At 37.4% G+C, this 20,470-nt stretch overlaps 3 protein-coding genes across 3 annotated transcripts; all 3 read right to left on the reverse strand.

Annotated features, from left to right (window-relative positions):
• Positions 1 to 905: 905 nt before the first annotated feature.
• LOC113309898 (pyruvate kinase 1, cytosolic-like) lies at positions 906 to 1,905 on the reverse strand. Its single transcript, XM_026558417.1, has 5 exons — positions 1,850 to 1,905; positions 1,654 to 1,717; positions 1,438 to 1,527; positions 1,107 to 1,259; positions 906 to 1,011 (listed from the first exon to the last, which is right to left on the reverse strand). The coding sequence occupies exons 1-4, from the start codon at positions 1,858 to 1,860 to the stop codon at positions 1,200 to 1,202; spliced, it is 225 nt and encodes a 74-aa protein (XP_026414202.1). The 5' UTR covers positions 1,861 to 1,905; the 3' UTR covers positions 906 to 1,011; positions 1,107 to 1,199.
• Positions 1,906 to 2,240: 335 nt separating this feature from the next.
• Positions 2,241 to 4,114, reverse strand: LOC113309855 (pyruvate kinase 1, cytosolic-like). Its single transcript, XM_026558371.1, has 5 exons — positions 4,066 to 4,114; positions 2,816 to 2,906; positions 2,519 to 2,674; positions 2,343 to 2,420; positions 2,241 to 2,255 (listed from the first exon to the last, which is right to left on the reverse strand). Exons 3-5 carry the CDS (start codon positions 2,669 to 2,671, stop codon positions 2,241 to 2,243), a joined length of 246 nt encoding a protein of 81 aa, XP_026414156.1. The 5' UTR covers positions 2,672 to 2,674; positions 2,816 to 2,906; positions 4,066 to 4,114.
• A 10,602-nt stretch (positions 4,115 to 14,716) lies between these two features.
• On the reverse strand, positions 14,717 to 18,899 carry LOC113310790 (pyruvate kinase 1, cytosolic-like). Its single transcript, XM_026559576.1, has 16 exons — positions 18,718 to 18,899; positions 18,508 to 18,601; positions 18,224 to 18,321; positions 17,907 to 18,062; positions 17,605 to 17,682; positions 17,388 to 17,519; positions 17,155 to 17,235; positions 16,927 to 16,998; positions 16,708 to 16,797; positions 16,387 to 16,531; positions 16,167 to 16,255; positions 15,905 to 16,000; positions 15,713 to 15,780; positions 15,528 to 15,627; positions 15,284 to 15,343; positions 14,717 to 15,154 (listed from the first exon to the last, which is right to left on the reverse strand). Exons 1-16 carry the CDS (start codon positions 18,784 to 18,786, stop codon positions 15,002 to 15,004), a joined length of 1,581 nt encoding a protein of 526 aa, XP_026415361.1. The 5' UTR covers positions 18,787 to 18,899; the 3' UTR covers positions 14,717 to 15,001.
• Positions 18,900 to 20,470: the final 1,571 nt, after the last annotated feature.

The raw sequence follows: 20,470 nt of genomic DNA on the forward strand, positions 1-20,470 counted from the left end.
GAAGCACAAAAAACTCCCTTCACCAAGGAACTTGAAAGAGCATCGTTCCCTCCAAAGTGTACACTCCCAACCTTCCCATCCAGGTTTGATGGCACCGGCGACGCAGGAGAGCACATCAAGATGTATAGCATGTCCCTATTACAATGGAAGAACTATGACGTAGTTATGTGTAAGTTCTTCCCAGCCAGTTTGGAAGGCGAGGCGAAAAATTGGTTCTATACTTTGCCCGATGAGTCTATTGGAAGTTATGGCGTTCTAGTGGAAACATTCCTCGAAACATACATGCATAACAGTATTTCTCGCCCAAGAGTGAACAAACTGTTCACACTGGCACGAAGGTTCAGGGAACCCTTAAGATCTCTAACGGAAAAATGGAGCAAGATGTGCACCGATATTGGGAAAGTACCAGTCGACCAACAAATTTTCGGGTTCGAAATTTCTTTAGGAAAATCTGACCCTATTTGGATAGCAATGTATACTGAGAAACCGCAGACATTGAGGGAGATGAGGAAGATGCAAGAACATTACATTGCCTTGGAAGAGATACAAGAAGGAGCGCAGGATAAAGGAGTACAAGAAGCCAGTGCGTCGGTGGAACCTGCTCCTCGAGAAGACCCAAAACGATCAGAATAAGGTCGATGGCGCCACAGCCAGGCTCGGGCAAGAAAGAATGGGTCGAGAAAGGAAAGAAACCTCGCCACGAACCAAAGACGTACACGCCTCTGAATGCACCATTGGAAGAGATATTCAAGGAAGTGGAAAAGCGAAACGACATCAGATACCCAAAGACTAGGGAATCCAGTTTGACGAGACAAGAAACCATCCTGAGTTCTGTCATTACCACCAATACCGAGGCCACTCGACTAATAACTGTCGAGAGGTAAAAGACATTGTCCAGCATTTGATCCGAGATGGCTACTTACGACATTTTGTCAAAACAACGCCGACATCGACCCAGCAGCCCGATGCTCCCGTGTATCAAGTGAGGATCGACCGAGGAACTCAGTTCACCTGCAACACCATTTCAAACTGGAGATAGTCTGAAAACCTCACTACATTGCAAGATGTTGTGCTGGTATTTTGGGTCTGAACTCTGAAAATCATACCATCCAATACAGCTAGACGCATCAGTTTTTTGGCAGTTGGCACATGTTGATCTGAATTTATCTGTCAGTGTCGACAACACGAGTTACTAGTCCCTACTGCAGGCTTACTGGCCATATTACACTTGTAAACGGCTTCCTTTTGAATAAGAACACCTGCAAAAACCATGAATAATATGATTATGACGTAAACAAGACCATATAAAGTGAACAGAAAATTTTGACCCTCAAGCTATGTATAAGCTACAATGTTGTCCCGTAAGCTTAGGATAGCATAGGTCGTGCGGAGCTTATTCAGATAACATACTATATACCCTTTAGATGGGACCCTCACCTTTTCTAGAGGAAGCTCTAAGCCTAGATTTGCACGAGAGAGGATAATGCCATCTGCTTCTTGGAGGATTTCATTGAAATGAGTTAAGCCCTGAGAGTAATTTCCATATACACATGGTAAATATCAATCCGATATGAATTCTTGAAACTGAAAATCATAGCTACAGAACCAAGTATGAATAGATTTTTATGAAAATTAGATTCCTATGCAACTCACTTCTATGTTTGGTGAATATCTGAGTCTGACTAAGTTGACCCAGGGTAGACAGGAACCCACAAGCCTATTGCAAAAGAAGATAAACACATTAGATACATACAGTAGATCAAATTGTGCCCGGAATGGCAATCAGAGACAGATGAACCATGTTATCCGGCATCAATAACAAAAGACATCAATTAGTTAAAGTTCTTACTTGACAAACATCCTCTGAATGCCTGGTACACAATAGGGAGAGAAATTCAATTTTGTTTGACAACCACCCCATGGTGCGTATAACCTAAAAAGAAGGAATAGCTTGTCACAAGCAAAAGAGCACAGAAACACACAAGAACACGAAGGATTAATAAATATATAATCCCTCTGTCCAATTAGGGCAATGACTGTCCAATAATGGCAATGACACATGGCGTCAACTTTAAGAACCACTTCACTACGAAAAAGATAGACATGTAGCCACTTGCAAATGAAAAGATACTTACTTCTTTATCTTTGTCAGTTTGGGTAGGGAGATGGATGGACGTGCAAAGTGAACAATATCGCAGACAGTATCGAAGAATTCTTCACTATGCAAATCACTACCTCTTTCACCTCTCAGATACCTGCAGTCAAAAATCAAGATTCATATAAAATATCATTTTGGGGTATACTCAAAGAACTCCTAATAAAATTGTAATTTAGTCCCTTACCTCAAACCAAACTGATGTTGTTTCACTTCCTGTTGACAAGCATTGCCCGAGAAAATTGGTGTCTCCTTTCTTTTCTGCCTGCACAAAATCATATAGCTGAGGACAACATAATCGCAGAGGTCATCTTCCAAAATGATATAGAAAAAATGCACTAAGACTAACTTTTTTCAGCTAACCTTTGCTAATCCATCATAATTGATTGGAAAGAGTTCCGAAGTTGCTTCTTTTTCTTGATCCGGAGTCAAAAGAACCAAAGATTCAGCCTCCAGTGCAATCGTTTTTTCACTTTTATTAACAACTTGAAATTCAGGGCTTACTTTATCTAGCATAACCTGAAGCAAGTGAACCAACAAAGTTAATTCACTCCATAGTACCAGTATTGAAACTCTGTAAAAGTGATTCTAAAATCCATGATATTTCCGAAAAATAACCGATTCAAATAAACAACATTCAAAAGAAAAAAATGAACTTACAGCACATAGCTTCTTAGTGCACTTAACTAACGTCTTCAAATTTTCCAAAGTGTCCTGATGATACTCAGTATCACCTCATGAAAAAGCGTGACTACAAACAAAATCCAAAAATAGAAATCACGAATTCATTACCAAATCTTTTACCACATCATCCAAATTTCGTTGGACGTCTTCGAGAACCGATCAATTCTTAATTAACACCGACAAAATACTTCAATCATAGCACAAGCCTAACTAGTGAATATTTTGTTTAAAGATCCGAATCATCATATGAACTATAGCCAAATACTTCAATTATAGCAACTGCTGAAAATAGGTTGACCAAATACTTCAATTATAGCAAATGCTGAAAATAGGTTGATTTTGTTTTTCACTTCTGATTCCATATAATAATTACGTACTCCTTTACTTCTACTTAAATAAATCACAAATATTGATTTACTGTAATGCTTAGGTTTCTTTCTGTTTTAAGTTGATGAACACAGGATTACATAAAACACAGAATACTAACTTGAAACAACCAAAGAAAAGGATTAAATTCAGTGAGCCAGTGAGGCAAATAATTCCTACAAATCTGATGGCAACTAGTCTCATTTTTGTTCCTCCCAAGTAATTCTTCGATGTACCACTATTCCATATCAAGTTTTCTTTCTAACAAGAGTTCTTTTAGGCAACATGAAGTATTGGACCAATGGGATATTTTTTATATATATCATAGCCTTTTGAAATATACATTGGATGACAAATTTATGTAATTAGGAACTTGATTAATGCTTATGTATATCAATCTGGACCTGGATCTTTACTAGCGCTACTAGATTACCAACTAGAGAGGGTGATAAAAAAAAGAGATTCAATATTATGGCAATCTACCTAAACATCAACAACAGCATAAACTTTCCTTAACATAGCCATATAGCATACATTTCAGAAACATTACTAAAATCGTGACATATAATATAGCATACATATATAGGCACCAAATGAACGGACAGGAGAAATTCGGATAGTCCAAGTGTGGAAGTTCAAAAATCAAAACAATGAAAGTATAATCACCAGAGAAGCAAACCGTCCACTTATCAGAACGTATTGTCTGAACTATTTTACTCAAAATATCAGACAGTTGAAGGCTTGAAGCAAACCATCCATTTTTTCAAACATGCATTCCTCAAACTTTGGTACAAAATGAGTTTAAGCAATTTACGTAAAACCGCTCCTCAGCAAACTAAACAAACTGAAACAATGCTTACCTCTGCACAAATTCTACTAACAGCGAAAATGGTTTCAATAGGGTGCAATCCTCTAAGAGTCTCAGCACCTAGATGAATTGAGTCGGTACCTAAGCCAATTCACAAATAGAGAAACAAAGTTAGGTCCAACTGGTGTCAAGCATTGTCAATTACATCAGAACTTTGAAAACCTCAATAGAATGCAATATGCTGTGCTGGTATCTTGAGTCTGAAAATCATACCATCTAATACAGTGTTAGCCACATCAGTTGCTCTAGCACGTGTTGGTCTGAGGTTGTCTGTCATACTGTTGATAACACGAGTTACTACTGCAGGCTTACCAGCCATATTACACTTGTAAACGGCTGCTTTTTGAAATAAGAACATCTGCAAAAAAAATAAACATGAATAAATATCATTATGCTGTAAACAATAACATATAAAGTGAAATCAAAATCTGTGCATATGAGATTCTGATAGTTGGTATTGACATGGCGGAACATAACACACTTCTAATGTCAAGGAAAAAACCTCAATCATATTCCCTAAATAAGGGTCCTATACCTGTAAAATATACAGAATGGCATAAGCCTATAAACCATACGACGCTACTTCCTAGAAATTGCAGGGAGTTTCACTTTTATAATTTAATTTCCAAAATAGGCATATTTAATTTGTAAATGTGGGCTGAAGTCATGATTTTAATTACCAAAATGGCATACAGGCTTTTCAAAACAACTGTGCCTACACCTAAAATAATACAGCTGAACCAACGATAACTTTCAAATCTGGAAACCTGATTATGCATATCCTCCTCTAAGAGCAAGAGCTATGGGATAGAGTGTTTTAGCACTCTATCCCTTTCAAACTGAACGAGAGTCTATGTGATAGAGTGTCACCTCCACCATGGGATATAGAACATTACACACTGTACGGCTAATCATGTGCCGTTAGAAAAAAAAATGAATTTTTAAAATATAAAAAGACTAAAGTTTCCAAAGACCGGAATTTACATTCAAGTTAAATGTCAAAACCTATCAAAACGTTTGACCATTAACTGCATCTTCTACTCAAACGGGGTTTGTCACCCGTGTATTACTCCATTTTCTTCTCCAACGGGATTTGGTTACCCGTATATACTCCATATTCTTCCCCAACGGGATTTAGTCACCCGTATATACTCCATTTTAGTTTAGAACGGCATACAAAGTGCCGGTTATGTCCTCTCAAACGGAAAATAAAGAGCCGTATAGAGAAGACTTTCACTCACTCATTCGGATGAAAGAGAAGGTGATCGAGTTTGGGGTGAAAGGGGGTGATAAGAAATCCCCAATTACTTAGAATTCTTAATTAAAATTAGGGTTAGCGTTAGAAATCCCTAAATTCTCTGGTTTTAGGCATTAGTTTATTTTTCGAAATTGTTCTGTTTTAAAAAAATTATTTTAGATTCCTAGTTATAGAAGTAGTTTCCTTTCTAGGTTACCTTTCCTTAATTTTATAGTTCAGTGGCCTATATAAGAAGGACTAGTGTTATTAGTTTGATTATGTATGAGAATTATAAGTTTGTTCTAAGTTTCTGTGTTCTTTTAAAGTCTACTCTGCTGGCCGTGGGTAAGAACTATTAAGTTCTTATCAATTGGTATCAGAGCAGGCGTATCCTGTTTATGACCAAAACTCCAAAACAAAAACAAGTAATTATGGAGAAGAAATTAGGTGAGCTAACGGAGAAGATGGCTGAGATGACATCAAATCAAGCTTTGTTAATTGAGAGGATCGGCCAGCTTGTGGAAAGCAAAGCAGTTGGGAATAATGAGGGACAAACCAATCAAAAAGAGGAGGTGAGCGATTATATTTTTCTAAGTTTGATGGATCTGATGTAGAAGGTTGTCTCTTTAAGGCTGCACAATATTTTGAGTATCATGAAACACCTGCGAATCAGAAAACCAAGTTGGCAACATGTAATTTAGATGATAAAGCTTTACAATGGTATAGGTGGTTGAAGAGAACTAAACCTGTAGTTACTTGGGTAGAATTTGAGAAAGCCATTATTAGCCGTTTCGGTATTACTTCATATGAAGATGCAGGAGCAAAACTCGCTAAAATTAAGCAGTCAGGTTCATATGTAGAATATTGTGAAGAATTTGAACGATTATCAAATTTGGTGGATAATTTACCTGAAGAATTTTTAGTGAGCTGTTTTCTAAGTGGATTGAAAGACGAGGTAAGACTAGAAACTGAATCCCACACTCCTATTAATTTACATGATGCAATGGCAATTGGAAGGTTATAAGATGAGAAGGTAACATTGCAAAAACAATCATATAGAATAGCACCAAAGACACCTAGTGTTGTTAATACTAGTAGACCTTTTAATTCTAGAGCACATATATCATCTTCAAAACCCATGCCAGAAACTCCAGTTGTTAGAAGATTAACTCAGGTTGAAGCTGAAGAAAGAAGAAAGCAACAACTATGTTATAACTGTGATGAAAAGTGGCACCGAGGTCATCGCTGTAAAACTCAGACATTGTTCTTAATTGATAGATATGATAATCAGGATGAAGATGAAGGTACAGATGAAGTTGCTATAGAAGAAGAATCTGAAAAAGAAACCGTCGAGATTTTTATACATGCACTGGATGGATCATTAGCTCCACAAACCATGCGGGTACAAGGAGAAATTAAGAAGGCTAAAGTTACCATACTTATCGATTCTGGAAGTATCCATAATTTTGTTGATTCCGCGATACCTAAAAGAATGGGAATTAAGATAATTAAAGATGAGACTTTTGAGGTGTTGGTAGCTAATGGTGCTAGAATGACTTGTGAAGGAAGATGCTTGGATCTGGATTATAAGTTAAATAAATATGGGTTCAAAGGAACTTTTCATGTATTGCCACTTGGGGGATGCGATGTGGTTCTGGGAGTCCAATGGTTAGAAACGTTGGGTCCCATAACTCGGGATTTCAAACATTTAACCATGGATTTTAAGAGGGACGGTGAACATATTCGACTAGAAGGAGATAAGAAAAATAAAGTAAAGTTAGCCAACATCAATAGCATCCAGAAACTCTTAACTAAGGGATCAACTGGATTCTTTTGCAAAATCAACCAATGTTCAGAAGCACAAATTATTCAAGAAACACAAGGGGAGATAGAAGAATTAATTGATGGAGTTTGGTGAGGTGTCCTCGGTACCCACAATGCTGCCACCTGTGAGAAGCCATGATCACCGCATAACGTTACAACCTGGGAGTGCTCCAATCAATGTACGACCTTACAGGTACGCACATTACCAGAAAGGTGAGATCGCAAAGATTGTTAAAGAGTTGGTAGACTCGGGATTAGTTAGGCCAAGCACGAGTCCTTTCTCTTCTCTTGTTTTGTTAGTTAAGAAAAAAGATGGCACTTGGCATATGTGTGTTGATTATAGAGCTTTAAACCAGGCTACTGTCAAGTATAAGTTTCCTATTCCAGTCATTGATGAGTTATTAGATGAACTACATGGAGCTTTATTCTTTTCGAAGCTAGATTTAAGATCGGGTTATCATCAAATTAGGATGTATGAACAAGATATCTACAAAACAGCTTTTCAAACCCATGATGGACACTATGAATTCCTAGTGATGCCTTTTGGATTAACTAATGATCCATCTACATTTCAACATCTTATGAATGATGTGTTCATAAATCAATTAAGAAAATCTGTCTTGGTTTTCTTTTATGATATTCTGATCTATAGTCCTACCTGGGAAGCACATTTATTGCACCTTCGTGAAGTATTCTTGATATTAGAAAGACATCAACTTAAGGTCAAATTAAGTAAATGTTCTTTTGGTACTGAGAGGGTTGAGTATTTGGGCCATATCATCTCAAGAGGAGGAGTGGAAGCTGATCCTAGCAAGATACGAGATATGTTGGACTGGCCGTTACCAAGAACTGTCAAGGCATTACGAGGATTCTTAGGTTTGACAGGATATTATAGGAAATTTGTACAAGGTTATGCTAATATTGCAGCACCACTTACAAAATTGCTAAAAAAGACGGTTTTTTGTGGACAAATGAAGCAATAGACGCATTTGTTAAATTGAAAAGTGTAATGACATCCACACCCGTGCTAGCATTACCTGACTTTAAAAAGACCTTCATTATTGAAAGTGATGCTTGCGGAGTAGGAATAGGTGCGGTTTTGATGCAAGAAGGTAGGCCAATTGCTTTCACAAGTAATCCACTTGGACCTCGTCATATGAATTTGTCAACTTATGAGAAAGAGTTGTTAGCAGTAGTTCATGCGGTTACTAAATGGAGACCTTATCTAATTGGGAGAAGATTTCTTATTCGGGCAGACCAACAAAGTTTGAAGTATTTTTTGGATGCTAGAGATGTAACACCGGCACAACAAAAATGGTTAACAAAATTATTAGGCTATGACTACGTGATTGAGTACAAGAAGGGATCGTCTAACAAGGTTGCTGATGCACCTTCTCGAAAATTTGAAAACGATGAAATTTGTTCCGTAACTTATGTTAGTTATGCTTGGATGGAAGACCTATTGGCTGAACTAAAAACAGATCCATGGATCACAGATTTCATCTTTAAAGTGAGTCGGCCTTCTTTCGGCGAGAATAAATTTACCGTACGAGATGGTTTAGTTTACTATAAACAACATCAACTAGTGATAAGTCATACTTCAAGGTGGAAGGCACTACTACTAGCTGAGTTTCATGACTCTCCAATTGCTGGTCATGCCGGATATTTGAAGACAGTAAAACGTTTATCTAAGTTGTTCTACTAGTCTAAAATGCGTAAAGAGGTGAGAGACTACATTGCTTGTTGTGATGTTTGCCAAAGGAATAAATATAGTACTCTTTCTCCAGCAGGATATCTTCAACCATTTCTGATTCCTATTATAGTATGGACAGATATATCCATGGATTTTGTTGAAGGGTTGCCAAACTCTAAAGGGAAAACTGTGATTTTTGTAGTGGTGGATCGACTAACTAAATATGCCCATTTTCTTGCATTAAAACATCCATATACAGCCACATCGGTAGCCCAGAAGTTTTTAGAAACAGTCATCAAACTTCATGGATTTCCTCAATCTATAGTTTCTGATAGGGATGTTGTATTTACAAGTAATTTTTTGCAAGAGTTGTTTCGCCTACATGGAACTCAATTAAGAATGAGTTCCTCATATTATCCGCAAACCGACGGTCAAACTGAAGTGGTTAACAGATGTTTGGAAGGTTACTTACGGTGTTTCGCTGGAAATAAACCAAAAGGATGGTCATCTTGGTTACCATGGGCAGAGTATTGGTATAATACATCTTATCATACTTCAACTAATACTACATCGTTTGAGGCTTTGTATGGCATTCCTCCTCCGGTATTAGCAACTTATTTACCAGGAAAAGCGAAAACCACAACTTTGGATGAGGCAATAACCAAGAGGAATGAAGGTTTATCAATGCTTAAGGATCAACTTCAAGTGGTGCAGAATAAAATGAAGCTAAGGGCAGATGAAGGACGTCGGGATGTTGTATATCAAGTTAGGGATTATGTGTATCTGAAGTTGCAGCCATATCGGCAAAATTCTAATGTGCAAAGGAAGAACCAAAAATTATCTCCACGATATTTTGGACCTTATAAGATTTTGGAGCGTATAGGACATGTGGCTTATCGATTGGACTTGCCTAAGGAGTCAAAGATACATTCGGTATTTCATGTATCGTTTTTGAAGAAGACTTTGTTCCCTAACACAGTTGTTGGAGATAATTTTTGTTAAGGGGGAGGGAATGATAAGAAATCCCCAGTTACTTAGAATTCTTAATTAAAATTAGGGTTAGGGTTAGAAATCCCTAAATTCTCTTGTTTTAGGCATTAGTTTATTTTTGGAAATTGTTATGTTTTAAGAATTTTATTTTAGATTCCTAATTATAGAAATAGTCTCCTTTTTAGGTTACATTTCCTTAATTTTATAGTTCAGCGGCCTATATAAGAAGGACTGGTGTTATTAGTTTAATTATCTATGAGAATTATAAGTTTGTTCTAAATTTCTATGTTCTTTTAAAGTCTACTCTGCTGGCCGTGGGTAAGAACTATTAAGTTCTTATCAGGGGGCTTCTCTCTATCCATAGTAGGACCTAATTTGATCAACTCTTTCATTTTGAAAGAGACTCTCAACCCCCATAGTCCTTGCTCTAAAGTTTCAAAAACAAAAAATTGAGAAGTGAGAACCATACATATCAAAATATCAAGGACAAGGCTATAAGATTCATAACGAAGTAACAAAAATTTGAATTATATATAACTTTATCAAAATATCAAAAATATAACAAAAATTATAGAGAGTACCTACTAATCTTCTAATTATGCTTATCAGAAGCAAATCAAAATTATAAAGAAAGCACATGAACATTTTAATCTATAGTAAGATATTTGCCGTTGATTCAGCTTCACAAGTTAAATTCTGATATCGTCATGCTAGAGATGAGTTACCTTTCTATAAATACCAGATACACACAAGTCACATCTTCACACTGAAATAGTAAAATGTTTGGGAAGTTACACTGAACTTCAGGTGTTGTTTCTCCAACTCTGACACTACGGCAATCCTACTACTTTGTCAACATGGTGTGACTATATGTTGATTTCGTTTTTGCACTTTCGATTCCCTATATTAGTTAGTCTCTTTCTTTTACTTAGATGAATCATCAACATTGATTTACTGTTATGTTGAATAACGCCGAATCACATGAACTAAAATATTTTGGGCTTTTTACAAAAATAGGCCTGTTTTTTTGGTGCTTTTCATTTCGAGGCCACTTTTTTTATTTATTGCTAAAGTAGGCAAGTTTTGACCAAAAGTGATGGATGGAAAGTTAGCACCGTTAGGTGTAACTAAAAAGACCTAAAAGTCCTTTGTATCACTGATTTAATGTTATATCATTGATTTAACTCAGTTAAATCAACATGAAAATTGTACACGTGGGCTCGGATATGCCATGTGGATTGCTTATGTGGGATCGGATATGCCATGTGGACTGATTACATGGGCTCGGATATGCCATGTGGTTGTTTGGTGGTGTTGTTCATGGGAATTTAAGTCTGTAACTGCTGATTGAAGCATCAATGGAGGTTGGTTAATCTGCTTTAGAGGGGATATGAAGATGAAATAGAAGATGGGTTTGAAGAATTGGGGTGATTCCAATACAGAGAGATCGAGAAATTAAGAAGAAGAAGATGATGTTGTTAGCGATGTGCTCAAAGGGTTTTGGTTGAATCTTCATTTGACTCTAGTTGGAGACGAGCCATGAATGTTACAAGGGTTTGAGATGATGAACTGAGCTGCAGTTAGAATGACTGAGAATGCGAGTTAATGATGGTTTGCTGTTGGAACAAAGAATGACTGAGTTGAGCTTGTGGCAGTGAGCTGAAAATGAGAAGAGAACTGGTGCAACTGAAGTGGAATGAGTTGATGGTACAGGCAAGAAGCTACAGAAGGAGTTGATTCCGGACATGGCAGGAAAGGGTCTGAGCTAGGCCTGAAGTTGTAGCTGCAGTTAGAATGAATGGAGTTGGAGTTAAAGACTCACAGGATTGTGAGTTTCACTTGGATTTGGTTTTGCTGATATTACAAAGAAGATCAGAGAGTGAAGGGATCTGGTAACTGGTGGTATTGGCTGGTGCAGTTGATCTTCAGCTGGTGATTGAGATGTTTCTGGTGGTGCTAGTTGAATCAGGTGTAAGTGCAGTCGAGTTGGTGGAATTGTTTAGGAAGAGGAGCTTCAACTGATGGTTTGGAATGGGGGAACTCATTGGGAGAGTGAATTGCTTTACAGGAGAGCAGAGAGTCAAAAAGAAGTTGATGTTGCAGCTGAATTGAAGACTAGTTGCAGGTGGTGGATGTAGCTCACGTTGCAGGAAATGAGTGACAGGATTTGGTGTCAGATAGCCTTGGTGTTGATATTGAGGTGTATGACAAGTCTGTACAAAATAGAATGAGTTAGAGTTGGCTGATGGGGTTTGCAGCTGCAGGTTAAGCTGTATGCCTGCAACTGCCTGCACTTCACTTCTTCCATCTTGTTCTCAGGTTCTAATTGATCTCAGCATACACCTGCACTGCAACTCCAGGCATCTTAACGCACTGTCACAAATTCACCTCCCTTGAGTAACTTGATAACCACCAGGACTGCCACCACCATATCTTCAAATCCACCAGCTCAATCGACTGCCAGAAGCATCAACACCTCAAGAGCACTGCAAACCCATCTTCTTTTGAGCAAATCACATCACCAAAAATATCAACCACCTTCTTGTGTACCAAACACAACACCTTACTGCTCCAATTCTACTTTTCTGCTCCTCTCCAGGCCAACCAACACTATCCCCTTGCTGCCAAACTCAAATCCCTGCATCTCCTAGCTCAACTGCAACCTCAGGCATCACCTAAACCTTCTATGAGTTCACCCTTGGCAACATCAGCACCACCAATCCTTGGAGCACAACAACCCAAATGTTCTTTTCTCAGCTTCATTGCAACTCACACATGACCACCACAGCATCAATCACCAGCATCTCAGCTCATTTCCAACAACAGTGACACCTTTCTCGCAATTCATATACCACCAACAAACCATCTGGCACTCAACTGCAGCTGCAACCAAACCAGTAACCTCAATCACCACCTGCAAATCTCTACACTTCAGTTCATGTCACACTGCAATGAGTAGCAGCATCAGATTCCTCTTAATCCACATTAACAGTATCTTCTCCTTCTTCGATTGACCTGACATTGAATCACACACACAGAACTTCAATGTCTTCCATTCAATCCCAACGGTATCCACCAAATCAACAGTACCCAGTTCTTCATTTACTGCTCAGCTTCTCAATCCAAACCATAACTTCATATTCTTTCAATCCATCTCCAATTCGAACAATCAACACCAGCAGAATCATTCAAAACCAGCACCAAGAACCCAATTTCAGTTCGAATTCAACCCTAGTCTTCGATTATCGAAACCATCACTGCCAAACACCATCAATACTTTCTTCACAAACTGAACCTTAATCTACTTTGCTTCTTAATTTCTATCAAACCCTTTTTCTCGAATTCCCATGTTCAATCAATTTCAGAACCATCATCAATTTCTTCCTACAAATCTTTTCAGTGAAACCCTAATTTAATTCCAAATCCTCTCTTCACTAATTTGAGCAGAAGAAAGAAAACGGAAGGAGAAGAAAACAAAGAAGAAGAAGATAAGAAGAAGAAGAATGAATGAGATCGAACACATGACTGACACACACGTGTGAAGGACATTTCAGTAATCTTACCACATGTATGAGATCTCCCTATATGATATTTTGGCGAGATATTGACAAGCCAACGCGATAAATTGACCGAAATGGTTAAAGTGGATGGAATGCATTTAACTTGCCTAGTTTTGCAAGAAATAAAAAAAATGGCCTAGAAATGAAAGTGAGGATCCAGACCAAGCCTACTTGTAATCCAAATATTTACTTGAAACAATCAAAGCAAGATTATATTCAGTGGGGCAAATAATACCAAAAAACTGGTGGTAAGTAGTTTAGTTTGTGTTACTCGCATGTAATTCTTTGATATAATTATACGATTATTGCACATCAAATTTTCTTCCTGACAAGGGTTCTTTTGTGGAAGCATGACAAATGTAGCATGTTCTTTATATATATCGTAGCCTTTTAACATATGTTATGCATGACAAATTTACGTAACTGTGGACCTGCTTAAATGCTTATTTTATATCAATCTAGTGAAAACTTTAGATACTAGGATTACCAACTAGAGAAGGTGACCAAGAAGAAGAGATTCAATATTATGGCAATCTACCTAATCAAATCAAGTACAAAAACATAAGATTCATAATAAAGTAACTAAAATCTAACAGGAATTCATGGTTTTATTTTGTTAACCATAAGCTTGTTGGTTGAAACTGTCACCAAATTGCGCTAAAATGAATCTACTGAGTCATTGAAAAGTTCTATACCTGCTTCAAATACTCAAGTCTCAATTTCAATGTTTCACTTACTAAACCTATTGGTGGATCTGGTTGGGGTGAATTTAACCCTAACACCATCAGCTTAGGTATGTGAACAATTGAAATTGCAATCAAATTTAACACAATTACAGTTTGATAATTACAAAAACTAACAACAACAACGAGAAATTATGTAAAATCTGCTAGACATACCTCATCTTATGTGTTTCTCTAGATTCTTCTTCTGCTCGCCGTTGTTGATGAGAGAAACGAAGGGGAAAGATCGATAACATCATCGCTGTATCATTGCTTGCTTCAGTAATTTGTTGCTGAGACTTAATTTTGAATTTTGTTTTGTTCAGAGATCTCCATTGACAGTGAAAAGGCGGGAGGGGAAGACTAAAAAAATGATGATACAGAGACTGATTTTCGCGAGTTCGAGAAGGAGAGCCTTCGCATTTATGGGCGGTCATCCTCTCCTCTTTGTATTGGTGTAAAGGAGGTGTAAGAATAGTCAGGCGGCAAAAATATTTTCCAGCCACTCGACTCCGGGAAGGTATTCTCCGATCATGTTATTGCCGTACTGTGGCAACTATATTTGTGGTTTATTGAATGCTTCTTAGGAGTCTAATGTGTGAAAACTAATTTTTTTGTTGGAAGAAAGAACAAAATTTCTTCACAAATTCATCCGACCAAGCATGATGAATGGATTTAAGCACAAAGTTCAATTACATTTTTAACACAACTAAATAGCTGAGATCAGTGTTGTAAAACTCACTGAAGAATTTATATGACAAAACAATGTTTCTTCACTTCCCAAAAAGAGTACTAATTCTTTGGGAACTGCTGGATTTATGCTACTTACAGTTCTGCTTTCGAATTCCACTACATTCTCTGAAGAAGTGGGAAGATAGAACTCGAGAACCAAGGGAGTGGTTTTATTCTTCGAGTTCAATGATTTTCACCACAGAAGAATCGCCAACTTTCTGGCAAACAACAACACGATCATGAGATTTTATCACACCTGCTGCTTTCCCGTGTTCCAGTGCAACTTTCAGAACTGTTTCGTTTGAGCCGCTTGTGGAGTCGGCCTGCAGAAATTAGCAGGTGAGTGAAAACATTCTAGTCACGATGAAAAACACCATGTGCGAAGTTAATGTTAGGTACGCGGAACTGAAATAAAGCGAGAAGCAAAATTTTACAGAATACAAAATACTTACTGGATGTCGAGGATCAGCAAGCATGGGGAAAAGATTTCTCACTATCAGTGATTGCCTCGCCTGCTCAAAATGTAGACATGGCATCAGTGAAAATTTCAATTGAACGTAGTGCCCCGGCAAGATAATGGAAATGCCAAAGAAGAAAACAGCATCTTTCTATGCCACTTATTGCATAAGCCTGCACTGTTTATGTTTTGTATATCGGGTTAGGTGTTTGGATATACTCGTAGAATGGGGAACATACCTCAAAAGCACCGGTGAAAGTCCACTTGAGTTGATTAGTTATGAGACGTGGAACAACGACGGATATAACAGGCATTGTTGGCCTATACTTAGCGATCAATCTGTGATAGTATGGTAGAATCAACAAAAAATTCTTGGAAATTAAAATCATTTCTTCACAGATTGTATGAGAAAAACAGCACATACCTTGCAGCCTTCCCAGATGAAGTGAAAACAATAATAACAGAGGCCTTTGTCTTAATTGCTGCACGTACCTGGAAAATGAATCACGATTATAAGCTTAAATTTGACCTTCTAGTGTGTTTCTCAAACTAAAAAGTACATAAACAAGTAAACAACAATCACTAGAAAATGACAGTAGAATCAAAAACTAAGTACCGCTGAGGAAGCAATAGATTCCAAATGTGACATTGGTTCCCCGACATATTTCGAAGTTTTCTTAAAATACAAGTCTTGGTTAAAAACCTTCTCTGCCTGCAGCATATTAAGTAAACAAAGTATTGTCAGAACTATTTTACTCAGAAAATCAGACAGTTGAAGCAAGCAAACATGTATTCCTCAAACTTGGGTGCAAAATGAGTTTTTAGCGATTTCAATAACACCTCTCCTCAGCAAATTAAACAAGCTGAAAAAGGCTTACCTCTGCACAAATTCTACGAACAGTGGAAATGGTTTCAATAGGGTACAATCCTCTAAGTGTCTCAGCACCCAGAAGAATCGCGTCGGTACCTAAGCCAATTCAAAAGAGAGAAACAAAGTTAGGTCCAACTGGTGTCAAGCACTTCAAATTACATCAGAACTTTGAAAACCTCAATAGATTGCAATATGCTGTGCTGGTATCTTGAGTTTGAAAATCGTACCATCTAATACAGCATTAGCCACATCAGTTGCTTCGGCACGTGTTGGTCTGAGGTTGTCTGTCATACTGTCGACAACACGAGTTACTACTGCAGGCTTACCAGCCATGTTACACTTGTAAAGGGCTGCCTTTTGAAATAAGAACACCTGCAAAAACCAAGACTAGTATGATTATGCCGAAAACTAGACTATATAAAGTAAACAGAAAATCTTGTCACTCGAGCTATGTATAAGCTATAATGGTGTCCTGTATGCTTAGGATAGCGTAGGTCACGCAGAGCTTATTCAGATAACATTTCATACTCTTTAGTTAAGACTCTCACCTTTTCTGGAGGAAGATCTATGCCTAGATTTCCACGAGAAAGGATAATGCCATCTGCTTCTTCTAGGATCTCGTCGAAATGAGTTAAACCCTGAAAGTAATTTCCATAAACAAACAATTGTAAATATCTATCTGATATGAATCCTTGAAACTAAAAATCATGGCTGTCAAACCAAGAACAAATGGATTTTTAAGAAAATCAATCTCCTAAGCAACTCACTTCTATGTTCTCAATCTTAGCGAAAATCTGAGTCTGACTAAGTTGACCCAGGGTAGACAGGAACTCACGAGCCTACGATAAAATAAGATAAACATGTTAGATACACACAGTAGATCAAAATTGTGCTTGAAATGGGTTAACACTTCAATTGTCAACCATAGCTAGAGACTGATGAACCATGTTACACGGTATCAGTAACAAGAGAAATCAATTAGTTAAAGTTCTTACTTGGCGAACATCCTCTGCATGCCGGGTATATGATAGGGAGAGAAAGTCAATTTCGTTTCTGACACCCCAGGTGCTTATCACCTAAAAGAAGGAAAAACTTATTATAAGCAAAAGAGCACAAAAACGTATAAGAACATAAAGACTTCTGCAATTATTGAGAAGTGTATAATCCCTCTTGAACATGACATCAGTAACAACCATTTCACTATGATGAGATGCTAACAGATACTTACTTCTTTATCTTTCTCAGTTAGGGTGGGGAGGTCGATATGAATTTGAGAGACGTGCAAAGTGAACAATGATCCAGATAGTACTGCGGCATTCTTCACTGTGCAAACAACATCTACTTCTTTCACCTCAGATACCTGAGGTCAAATATCAAGATTCATATAAGACATCAACGAAGAATACCCAAAGAACTCCTCCAAATGTCATAGTTCGGTGCCTTACCTCAAGCCAAACTGATGTAGTTTCACTTCCTGTGAACAGGTATTGACCCAGAAAGATGGTGTCTCCTTTCTTTACTGCCTGCACAGAATCATGTAGCTTAGGACAACATAGTCATATAGGTACCACAAAGACAACAGTTGAAGAGTTCAATGGAACATCTAAACTCTCGTTCTTCTTCCTAATCATTGTCTTCCGATTTTACAATACACATCAACAAAACGCGAACATTTTCCAATTATGTGACAACAATTCCTAAGCCCAAACTGAAATTACACTAGGCTTTCAATAAAATTTCATCTCACCTTTGCTAATCCATCATAATTAATTGGAAGTAGATCTGAAGTTGCTTCTTTATCTTGATCCGGAGTCAAAACAACCAATGATTCAGCCTTTAGTGCAATCGACTTTTCACTTTTATTCATAACTTGCAATTCAGGGCCTACTGTATCTAGCATAACCTGAAGCAATTGAACCACCAAATATGCGATAACATTTATTATCAATCAACTTCACTCTATAATCCATAATTGCAATTCCAAAAAAGCGATATAACAATCGCAACAACAACGCCTATCACGACAGTTCCGAAAACAATCCAATTCAAATCAACAAAACTTACAGCACATAGCTTCTTAGTACTCTTAACAGAAGTCTTCAAATTTTCCAAAGTCTCCTGATGATACTCAGCATCACCCCATGAAAAATCAAACCGCGCAACTACAAACAAAATCCAAATATAGAAATCACAAATTCATTACCAAATTTTGTACCACATGATTTCAATTTTACGAAGTCTTCGAAGAACCGCCAATCAATTCTTAATTAACACTTCAATCACAGAACAACCCTAATCAATGAAGCTCAGGTGAAAGATCGGAATCATCATTTAAGTTAAGTAGTTACCAGACATTCCAGCTTTGAGACAACCAGAAATCACATCAACAGACCTCGATTTCGGCCCGAGTGTCCCCACGATCTTGGTCATTGCAGATAAATTCTATCATACAAACAATAATTCACCAATTCATCAATGAAAAAACAAAAACAAAATCAAATTTTCAGAAATTGACGGAGTAAAGAACTGATGAGTATCAGCAGTAAAGTATTGCTTACGTTTTTTGGTGGCTCAAGGATTGAAGCCATCCTGATTGGTTCTTCGAGTAAGAGATTAGTTACATGCATTTTCTCAGATCAAAGATTTTCAGTCTCTTTTCTTAATTTTTGATCTGAGAAACTTAGAAAGAAAAGAAAATTGGATCTGAAACTCAAAGTGGAATATGAATCGAAGACTTTTTGGAGTATTTTTCTTTTGTTCTGTTTTAGGAGCCAAAGGGTGGGACCCACGGATCCAATAATTTGGCTTATTTTAATGTAATAAATGTTGGGAGTGCAGTGTGGTTTGTGACTAGGCACTGCACTTGAGTGCTAGTGGTTAAGTTGGTTATTGTTGTTAAACTGGTGGGATCTTTTGGATGGACTCCGGTGACATTTTGGATCTGAATCTGACTCGGGCTAGCTTCGGATGTCACTTTGTACCCGACTCCGGGGACATATCAGGAAATATAAACTACGATGATTTTTGAGTCAGATTCAGAATTTCAGACGAGTAGAGTCTCCAAAATGTAAATCGACACTACCAGTTACCACAAAGATTATTGGGAGTCAATTCGCCTTTCATTCCAGAAACTGAATTTAGGGAGAAATGGCACACTCAATTACTCCGGTCGTTCCGCCTATTTTTTTGGGACGGAGATAGTAGATTCTAAAAGACATTTTCTAGCACTAAGTCAGAAGTATGAAGTCCCATGAGTAAACTTCCATGGCCACTAATTTTTTTTGGAATGTATAAAAATTCATATAAAATAAAACAACACTTGTTGTTAGATCTTACATTTCCAAGTATAATATTCCAACCCCCAATGGCTATTTGTAAACTGAAATCCCCCGGTTTCAAAATACCATTCATTCATGGCCAAACAATATTTGAAGTGCCGTAAATGTCACTGTAGTATAGTGGTAAAGTCTAATTTTGGGTTCTTTTCTAGTGGTTTGTATCACCTTGATGCTCCATCATTTACCTTAATCTGTAAACCCAGCAAGACAGCATGCTTGTGTTCTCCCTCAATTAGTAAGCAAGGCTAAAAATATTAACAGCAAATGAAGACATTCTGCCAAGGGAAAAAATCACCCTGTATCATAGCATCTCGTGCCCAAACATAGTCAAACTCAGCTAAATGTGCGCCTAATTAACTTATAGTTATGTGCACATCTTCTTATTGCTAAAGTCATAGCCGCAAAAAAAATTGGGTCTATGTAAGAATGATGCAGGGGCGGTTTTACTTCATATTCCTTCCTCTATTTTACTAGCCTTGTGTGTTCGTCCATGGGACTAAATCTAGAGAGGCTAGAGCTATTCATTTCAAAGTTCAAGTTTCATTGTTATTGTGTCACTAGAAAGCAAACTGAAACAGGAATCACCCCATCAAAAAAAAAAAAAAAAAATCAAAGAAAATCTCATTAAAAACTTCATCCTACCATTCTCTGGTTTGTATGAAGGATAACAATTTTTGTGACTATCCATCATAACTACATACCAGTGAGACATTCAGAACCTGCCTCATATAATTCAAAAACAAAAACCTATTTTCTTATTTAACAGATAGAATTATTGAGAGAATAAAGTTAGAGAAGATGAAGAAGGAAAACATGAAAAACGATGGATTTTACCAACCACAACCGGAGGAAGGGTTTTTGGGTACCCATGTATGCTTCAAACTTAGATAATGTTGGTTGAATTGCTCCAAACTTTCTAAAAAAATGAAATTTTTTATGTAAATTTGGGCCAGTTCGTTTAACCATATGTCAA

Source organism: Papaver somniferum, chromosome 9, assembly GCF_003573695.1.
Source record: "Papaver somniferum cultivar HN1 chromosome 9, ASM357369v1, whole genome shotgun sequence".
In the NCBI taxonomy this organism is placed as follows: domain Eukaryota; kingdom Viridiplantae; phylum Streptophyta; class Magnoliopsida; order Ranunculales; family Papaveraceae; genus Papaver; species Papaver somniferum.